General features: G+C 40.5%; 2 protein-coding genes and 1 non-coding gene across 5 annotated transcripts in view; 1 reads left to right on the forward strand and 2 right to left on the reverse strand.

Annotated features, from left to right (window-relative positions):
- LOC103147220 (cilia- and flagella-associated protein 47) overlaps positions 1-4,505 on the reverse strand; it is a 30,740-nt gene extending 26,235 nt beyond the window's left edge. For both annotated transcript variants that reach the window (XM_007565451.2, XM_016678234.1), the window contains exons 1-9: positions 4,219-4,505; positions 2,965-3,125; positions 2,759-2,874; positions 2,512-2,656; positions 2,211-2,295; positions 1,829-1,969; positions 1,560-1,729; positions 1,105-1,199; positions 30-259 (exon numbers count right to left, since the gene is read on the reverse strand). In XM_007565451.2, coding sequence (XP_007565513.2) covers positions 30-259; positions 1,105-1,199; positions 1,560-1,729; positions 1,829-1,969; positions 2,211-2,295; positions 2,512-2,656; positions 2,759-2,874; positions 2,965-3,125; positions 4,219-4,362 — 1,287 coding nt within the window. In that variant the 5' untranslated portion in view covers positions 4,363-4,505. The remainder of the gene's footprint in view (positions 1-29; positions 260-1,104; positions 1,200-1,559; positions 1,730-1,828; positions 1,970-2,210; positions 2,296-2,511; positions 2,657-2,758; positions 2,875-2,964; positions 3,126-4,218) is intronic.
- Positions 1,261-1,332, forward strand: trnad-guc (transfer RNA aspartic acid (anticodon GUC)). Its single transcript has one exon. It is a non-coding gene; the product is annotated as a tRNA-Asp (tRNA).
- Positions 4,506-5,229: 724 nt separating the features above from the next.
- nufip1 (nuclear FMR1 interacting protein 1) lies at positions 5,230-8,990 on the reverse strand. 2 transcript variants are annotated; one of them, XM_016678220.1, is made up of 10 exons: positions 8,609-8,990; positions 8,368-8,450; positions 7,799-7,903; positions 7,660-7,722; positions 7,510-7,586; positions 7,335-7,427; positions 6,840-7,003; positions 6,611-6,769; positions 6,276-6,523; positions 5,230-5,778 (listed from the first exon to the last, which is right to left on the reverse strand). In XM_016678220.1, exons 1-10 carry the CDS (start codon positions 8,838-8,840, stop codon positions 5,356-5,358), a joined length of 1,647 nt encoding a protein of 548 aa, XP_016533706.1. In that variant the 5' UTR covers positions 8,841-8,990; the 3' UTR covers positions 5,230-5,355. The 2 variants fall into 2 exon arrangements, with proteins under 2 accessions (XP_016533706.1, XP_007565430.1); XM_007565368.2 differs by having other exon boundaries at positions 6,611-6,733; positions 8,609-8,989.
- Between the last annotated feature and the right edge of the window lie 418 nt (positions 8,991-9,408).

Below are 9,408 nucleotides of genomic sequence, written 5' to 3' on the forward strand. Positions count from 1 at the left end.
GCACCACCTAAAGCTGCCGACCGTCTCACCTGGTACTGCCCAGGGGCAATGGTTCCCGTTGGTGGATGGGCAGTAAAGTGTGCTAACTTGCGAAAGCGGAATCTGATTGGAAGTTGAGGGCAGTGGTTCTGGAGCACGCACAGAAGATCTGAATGCCGGCCCATTGCACAGTGGGAGAAATCAAACGTGTCAGAGGGTGAGGGAACCAGAGCCACGGGTATTCCAGAACCGGTTACTGCCACCTCCACGCTGCTGTCAACTAAATTAAAACAATAAGCTTCATTAAGGCAATCAGTCCCCATTTGTTCTGATCCTCTTTAATTTTTGGAATATACTAGGAATGCATTTTAACATTCGGTCTGTAGAGAAATCTGTGCTCTGTTCAGACATTAAGATGGTATATTGATACTTCTTACAGATTTGACACAACTTTCCAGTATCACAACAACCGTATCAACATGCTAGTAAAAGCCATTAACATTAGCTTTGTAACTAAAGTTAGCTTCTTAGCTAATTTTGATATAAAAGCAAAGCTTAACATACCAAATGGAGTGAGTCAGTTTGAGCCAACATGAGAGTGGTAGCCTACATGTCATTGACAGCATTTTAGCTAAATATAACATTTTAGCTCATTTGGGTTAGACAGTTTACATTACTGGATGGAGTAACACAATATTAGTCAACATGCTAGCATGCTACTGACATAATTTTAGTTAACGTTAGCATTTTAGATCATTTTAGCTCAAGCGCTATTATTTACGTATGGTAGAGAGTAAGACAAAGTTTGTTAACATGCCAGGAATACCCCTCATGATAGTGACATAATTGTAGCTAACCTGTAGATAATTTTACTATAAAAGTAAACCTTAAGATACTGCATGGTACAAGTCAATGTTATAGAACACAGGGATTTTAGCAAACTTTAGCATTTTAGTTAACTTTAGTTTATACACCCCTTTATTAGATGGAACATGTAACTATTAGTCAACATGATGGGCTTTGAAACTCAAACTTGAGGCCCACAGAACCTAACTTGGCAGCATAATAGCCCTTTTTAGTCCAGTCCTCAATAACAATTTCAGCACCGTTTTCCTGTGGGAGTACCTGTAGGTTGAGTGAAGCCATGTTTGCAGCTCACAATATCAAACAGGAGAAACAGACAGTAGTCCTGTCGCCCAGGTGAAGTACTACGCCACCCCCTGTCAAGCAGAGCACAAGGAAACTGTGAAATACAGATACGGATTTCTTGTTGCTACCAGCTCCTCGTTAGTATAGTGGTGAGTATCCCCGCCTGTCACGCGGGAGACCGGGGTTCGATTCCCCGACGGGGAGTAGCATTTATTTTTCTTAAATTATTATTTTTTTCATTATTATGCTTTCTTATCCCTTTGATGCTTTTAAAGTAGGTCAATCCTGATTAACGTACATGCATTGCCTTGAATTAATATTATCAATCTACTGATACTATAAACTAAAACTAAAACTATATGAGCTAACACAAAATCTTTCCTTTACATGAATTTCCAACAAGTCTTTGTAGTGTTTTAGGACAAATGTACCTCCTGGGTTTGGGACTGAATCGTACTGCCACTGTGGTAGTGTTATAAGGACTCAGTCGACCATGTGCAGGCACACACTCCAAGACCTGGAAAGCAGAATGCCTGGTTGAGCTGCAGTTCTTCATTCTCTCCAGCAGGGTGGTGCCTGTGCTCTTCTGAAGGTCTGTTCCCTGCAAACACAGTAGGAACACTGAGTAAGATAATGATTTTGGTCTCCTTCTGCACTCCCTCGCCCCCTTGCAAAATAGAGACGTTGTTTTCAAACTCACTGCCTCAATACCAGCAGTTTTATCCATCAGCAGGCAGACCCAGTCACAAGAAATGGGAGAGTTATTTCTTAGTAGCACTTTCTTCTCGCTGAAGGCCCCAAAGTAGACAGGTCCAAACCACAAACAGGGAAGGGGGAAGCCCTACAACATGTTCAAGCAATTAAAACAGAAATGTTAATAATAATAATAATAATAATAATAATAATAATAATAATAATATTTTTAAGATTTACAGTTTACAGTGTCTTAGAAAAGAATTTAAACTACATACATTTTTCCTGCGGTCACATTTCGATGTAAAAATCACCACACCACATCTAGCATTTTGTATTTTGCATGTAACACCGTCATTCTATCTATGTGTGACTTTGAATCAATGTACCTGCACGTCAGAAACCTCAAGATGCTGCTCCACCACTTCAGCCTGGATCCTGAGAACAACATCTGGACAATCCTGGAGCATCACCCTCAGGAAGAAATATGCCAAGATCACAGTTGTCATTATCCAGTTTGAGTAGAGACCGAAATACCATTTCAGCAGACAAAAATGTCTAATAGATAGTTAATTATAGAAGCTACATTACTTAATTTTTTTAAATAAATGACCTTCTAAATAGTTTCTGATTCTTGTAATACATGCTAAATATTCACAGTAATGACTGTTGGTGGTTTTAATAACATACAGAGCCTCTTCAGCAATAAGCCCAGGTCTGTCCACACGCAGTTCTGCTGTCAACCACAAGGTGGTGCCAGCTTCTATGATTCCGTGTGACGGCAAGAACTTGAGGGAGAACGATTCACTCCTTTCATACTTCACTTTGAATCGACCTTCAGCAGTAACACACACACACATACACAAATGTATACAGCCTGGATGACTATCATAGTGCCATAAAATATCACCTGTCAAATAACAAACACCTGACTTACCAGGTGTTGATCCGTTGTTGAGAATTGGATGCATTTTGTTGACCACTTGACTGCCGGCGACAAGGCATCCAAAGTCTAGCAATGAGTCCATGATGAAAGAGGGAAACCTGGGAAGTCTGCAGTCAGAGACGCAGCATTACTAGCACCGAAAACACAATTGACAAGTGTGGCTGAAAACAGCTTTTCCAACTTAGAGAACTTCGTACCCTGTTACTGGAACTTCGAGGATCTCCTCCTCGTCTATACATATCCGAATGGAGTCTTTGACCTCCTCCTTCTCAGTGACTGGAGAGAACTCCAGGGTGCCTCTAATACAAAATCCCGGTGGCAAAAACCAAGGTCGACCCAATCTGATTAATTTAAAGATCTTTAGGGAAAGAGAAGTCAAAGAGAAAACTATACCATTAGGCGCAGATGGGTTGAAAGTGGTGCCACACCACTGGAACATTTTCAAATCTTTGCCTTTACAACCACAGACCTAAACACTGTATATAACATTGCATACAATGCCATATACACTATGTACACATTGTATACATTGCATACAATGTATGCAAAACTTTTTGCATTTACTAAAACTAGATTTTAGTTATGGCATGCTAAAATGTAGTAATTAAAAAAGTACTTTTCGAAAGCTCTCATTGTTTGCTCAGTGGTTGTGAAACGAAGACTGAACTGGACTGTTTCTTTCTCATTTGTTTTAGTAAAAAAAAGTTTATATTAAATAACGTCCGAAAACTCTTCATATTTTTATTGTTTTAACAGCAAATTTCATAAATATGCAAAAAATATAACCCAGTTAATACAATAAATGTGCGTCTATATCCGTAGTAGCATAGTTGGCCGTTTTGTAACTCATGAAATTGATCAGCTTTGAAAGAAACCCAGCCAGCATGCCTAGGTGGGCCCCATGTGGGGGAAAGGAGGGCTGATATATGGGTCCCATATGGGTTTGTCCGGGGGTTCCACAGCCCCCTATGTGGGCTGTGGCCCTATATGGGCAAACCCATGTGGGGCCATCGTGGAACCCGCGGACAAACCCATATGGGACCCATATGGCCTGCCCTCCTTTTCCCCACATGGGGCCCACCTAGGCATGCTGGCAGGGAAAAATGAGGTTAATCACATTTAATTCAATATTTAATAAAGAGAACTTTTTCGCATGTCGCTGGGTTGGGCAATGTTTGTAAATGCATACTTTAAAACTACTTTTTGCATTTACTTAAGTTATGTTTGATACATCAAGCCAATAACAATAACAACAATTTGTTACAAAGAAACGTCTGAAGCGGCAAATACTTCGAGAAGCTTACTTCTTATTCGATGTAAGCTAGCGAACTCCGTCATTTTGTTGTAATTGGCTGGTTAATTAACTAGCAACAATATGCATATTTGGTAAATGCTCAACATTTATTAATTCATAACCACATTTCATTCCCAAATACCTGTAAATACGTTACCTTCAGCGCTGGCTTTTCAACAAATATCTTCCTGGATATTTTCCCAATATTTGTAATCGAGACTGCCTTCTTGTAAACTTCCCCAACTTTCATATCCTTGAATTCTAGAAACGGGGGTTCCACTCGAATACCCTTTGAAGACATAATGAGTGCCTCTGCAATTATAATGCAGCTAAAGTCACAGAAGAAAGTAATTGCTTTTATAGCCGCGGAACAATGGCGTACTTAATTCAGTTTGTTGACCCATACGCCGTTAGTCAACTTCACCGTTGCTACCCAGACATGAATAGTGAGAGCTCAGGTGGTTTCTAGGATACTGCGCATGCTTGTTTTTTCCTCCTTGGCCAGCACAGGGGGGCGGAGCAGCCTCTGTCACTGCACTACTTCCAATGGCCTCTTGACTTGTTCAGTCGAGTTTTACTTAACACTGTATATCAAGCATACACCAATTATAAACCAAATGTTGCCACATTGTATTAAAAAGTATTGCATCAAACACTACTCATGTCTTTCAAGGAACACTGTGGAATCGGAACGAGCTACCTTAATTTAGTACTTCAGCTCCCAATCATTATAGCCTTTACTGACAGACTAAGGATTATAATTGTTCTTTCTCCGTTGTGAAATCGTGAAAGAAAAATTAAGTTTTCTCCATAGCACACAGGGTCAAAGCCATTCATACACATTAAATACAGATGACCACAGCAGGCCAATAATAAAAAAAATGTTTGCATCATTATGCTGAGGATTTGTTTTTCTTAATACTAAAATATAATTTTAGATTCAGAATAGTTGGTAAAGTATTTTGGGTTCATTTCTATGTAATTAAGTAATGGAAGTTTGGTGAAAGTTATTCAGTTTGAAAAGTATGTTTGAAAGAAAAATGTCCAAAACCATCAAACTTAAAACCTACCATGAGTGTGAAACCGCTGGAGAGTTTGTTCTATAAAGTTGTTTCCCTGGACAATCATAATGGACTTTGTATACCCTGTTATAAAAATTCACAGTTGATCAATTTTGTAAGTAAACTTATTTATTCTACAACAAAATGAATAGTTCCACCTACAACAAAAAGCAACAAAATGACTCTCTTTACAAGAAAAATAATTATATACTTCAACCTAATGTCTTAAAAAATTATTTCAAAGAACAGCCATCCATTTCCCATATTTCATCATCATAGACATTAGATTTAGATATATTATTTGTGCTGGTGGGATCTTGACCGCTGTGGGCCGTGGCAGTCTTTTCTTCAATACTTTGGACAGACTCTCTAGAACTTTCTTCAGTTCTTTCAGCAGATTCACTGCCTAAACCTTCAATATCTCTGCTGTCCGGGACAATTAGAGTTTCAAAATGTCTCTCATCGTGAACATTGGAGTCTGATCGGGACACGGGCTCTTCTTCAAGTTCACTGGTTGCAGAAACTGTCAGGTTTTCCTGATTTATCCCCTCTCGGTCCTGAGATCCGTTTTCCAGCCCGAAAAAGTGGTTGCGGACAACATATCGTACACACTGCAGCAGAACATTCCTCTCGTGGCGGATGTCTGGGGCCAGTAACTACACAGAGGGGGAAATAAAAACAGTAATAAGTTAAGTGATAATGAATATTTTGATGGATGGGCAATGGAGCGAATTAGACTGAAAATGACATTTGTTTGAGACGTACCAATCATGTTCGTTCAGATCTACAACTTTGTAAAGCTATGACCTCCTAATGCCAATTTCAGCTAATTCCAATTTCTCTCCAAGAACTACAATTACAAGAGTTTTTACTACAACTTACTCTATTTTATTTGCCCTTAAACTTAGTAAGGGCTAATGTCTGTTATTATGGGGGTGATAGCCCTACAAGGGCAAATAGCGATTAGCCTTTTTAGTAAGGGTAATATAAGATGTTAAAAAGTTTTTAGCATCATATACTAGTCATTGTATATGATGCACCAACCAGCCAATCAGTAATAATGATGTTCAAAGTGAAACCTCTTTTTGACCAAACAGAAGCTTTGTTGGTGCATCTCTTAAATTTATGCTAGTTTTATGTCATATGAAAATACCATTTCCAGTAAAGTTGCGCGGCGTGATTGAGGCGTGTCTCTGCATCTTTGTCCCCTTCCTCCTCTCCTCCCTCCTCTTCCTCTTCTCTCATTCCACATGCCGGGGCCAGAGGTTGGTTGAGGAACTGTCCGAGTCTCGCTGGGCTTTTCCACATGTTTAGACTGACTGTCCTCGGAAGTTGGCGTCCTTTTGTTTAGCAGGGTCTCGTTTTCTCTGACAACTTGTTTGGCTCTCAGAACGGGGACATCTACAGAAAGCAAAGATCTGATTAAACACAGAAGAACTACAGAAAGACACCGTCTAGAATTTGTCTGGAAGAAACCTAGAAGCGTACCTTCTGGCTCCTCGTCGCTTTCACTCATAGAACCGTAGTTGGCCAGTAATGACCCAAGGGCTGAGCTCATCTGTTTCGGGGCCACAACCAGGCCAGCCATACTGGACTCCTCTTTGTCTGAATCTGGGAGGAAACCAGAAACGGAGCCAACATCTGTAACTAAAACTGTCATTAGTGGATTTACTTCTAAAAATTCACCATCAAACCATTAGCTTACTTATTTACTAACCTTGGTCAGTACTGGCCAGCACTCCCAGTGGATCTCCCCCCGTGGAAAGATGGTTGAGTGGTTTGGGGGTCTCTGCAGCAGTGCCGTTTAATGGGAGGGGCCCTCTGTTACCCCAACCATGACCTCGACCTCTGCCTCTGCCTCTTCCTCTGCCTCTCATGCGCCTGAGAACAAATATTAAAGTATATATATGCATTTTTACAGATCTAAAGTGTCTTACTTAAAACAATAAGAAAAAGAACTGGACTGTTACTCACTGACTCCCAAAGAACAACATCCAAGTTATTGAGATCATTGGCTAAGTTTCCAAGTTAAGAGTTTTGATAATCTTTAAAAAATACTTATCATAACCAAGCCAAAGATGAAAGTCAACCTTTTTTTACTACTTGACACAAAAGTATCTCAAGAAAGTTTTTAAATTAGCCTCGAATTTTCCAAGAAAAGACAATTTGCAGTTTCCATCAGATATTAACAAAAGACGATGCCCATATTCACCCAAACTGAGTCGTTTCAAGAACGCCTCCGATCTGCTCCCGCACCTCCATGACTCTTTTCTTCCTCTCGATATTCTGAATTGTCGGGTAGTTTCTGCACATAAATCAAATCGGAATCCGGTTAGAGAACAGGAACTAAAGGTGGCAAAATATCTCAAAATCGCATGCAAACTAACTTGCGCCTCTCCTCTCTCCATTTAGCAATCTCTTCTGGAGTATCCAGCTTGATTCTTTTGGCCCCTGGTGCGTGGCTCTGTTTTTAGAACATATGTACACGTTAGAAAGAAGAAAACATTAAGTGATGCTCAAGGACGTAGCCTACGCACGTTCTCCCAGTGAATGGCAACCAGCTTTACATGAGCCATGAAGTTGCAGTCAGGTACAGAACACTGTGGATGATATTTCATACAACGATCGGTTATGATTCGGATGTTATCCAGAAAGTGACCAGTGGCAGATAAATACCTTGACATGCTGCAAAACGTGTTCGTCGTATTTCTGCTGGTTCTTAAAGCCCCGGTCACAGGTGTCGCAGTAATGGGAAATCTCCGGCTCCTTCCTGTTTCTTTGCTGTGAATTCAACGAAAGATCCAAATAAAGAGAAAAGATGCTATTATGCTCGCAAAAGTACTCATATACGCTTTGGTTTTTTTTTACATATTTTCTGAGGTCACAACCTAAAACTTTTTATTTTATGTGATGGAACAACAGATTTGTAAATATTTGTAAAGTGGAAGGACAAAACAGTTCATGAAATCTGAATCAGCAAAAGATTTTTTCTTTAGTGCAGAGGGCACCAAAATGCCTTCCAGTCCAAGGGGCCCAAATCCTTGTAAATCCGGGCCTGGATATCAGAGCAAGAAGGGCTGAAAACATTTAGAAAACCTTGTATCCTATTTATTTAAATGTAAGTATGACAAAATATCCATGTTTGGGTTTACGTAAGACCAAATGAGAAAAAGTTCAAAAAGTGATGGATATTTTTTTTAAAGTCACTGAAGTTAATAAAGATTTTTTTAAAATAAACAAATAACCTTTTTGCCTTGATAGGGAGGTCTGTAGTTCTGTCTGCCACCGGGAGATCCAGCTTGACACCACTCACCGCCAAAATGCTGATCTGAGAAGAAATCCACGATCAGACAACTTTCATGCGAATCAATCCTAAAATGTTTACAAGTTAAAGAGGCAAACATTTGCTGTTATTAATAGGCCTACCAGATCATAGCTGGGGAACTGGACTCAAACGCTGAAATACAAACTGTATAATACACTTACTGAATTGTGGTTTAGGTCCATAGTAAGCAGGTCCATTCTCTTGGCCGTGATAGTAGCCGCCTTGGCCCCAGCTGGGCTCAAAGGGCGTTTGTCCCCAGCTCCACATGCTGGGGTGGAAGCTGCTGGAGCGGGGCTGCTGCTGCGGCTGCTGTATGAAGTTCGGTGGAGGACAGCTGAAGTTCGGTGGAGGACAGCTGAAGTCCGGGGGAGGGTAGCGTTCAGATTCACTCATTTCTGTCGGTCGGTCACTATTTATTTAACCGCTGTTGGTAATGTTTAGCAAAACTCTACTAAAACTTTTCCTCCGCGTACCCCTTCTGAGCGCACATGTTCTTTCTGGAGTTCGTCACTTCCGTGTCAACAGGAAAGACACTGTGCTACGTTCAAAGATGTCGGAAATCAAAACTCTATTGAAGCTTCTCGCGAAGCAATTCATGGACACAGACAAAAATAGTTTAATTTAATCAAGATTTCGAGTATGTTAACAAATTAAATTGCAGGGTTTTTCGTCAGACGGTTACCAAAATACTAGTGTGATAGTGTGATCATGCTTTTTATATATATATAAAAAGCATATCCTTGTAAATATATATATGTATATATGTGGTGGATGTAGCAATACCAAGTGACAACAACATCAGGAAAAAGGAGCACGAGAAACTGGAGAAATACCAGGGCCTCAGAGAGGAACTGGAGAAGGCCTGGAAGGTGAAGACCACAGTGGTGCCTGTGGTCATCGGGGCCCTCGGGGCAGTCACCCCCCAGAGGCCTGGGAACCCTCAAGCTCCCAGGCCTCTGGG

This window comes from Poecilia formosa, unplaced genomic scaffold (assembly GCF_000485575.1).
Source record: "Poecilia formosa unplaced genomic scaffold, Poecilia_formosa-5.1.2 Scaffold175, whole genome shotgun sequence".
NCBI lineage: Eukaryota > Metazoa > Chordata > Actinopteri > Cyprinodontiformes > Poeciliidae > Poecilia > Poecilia formosa.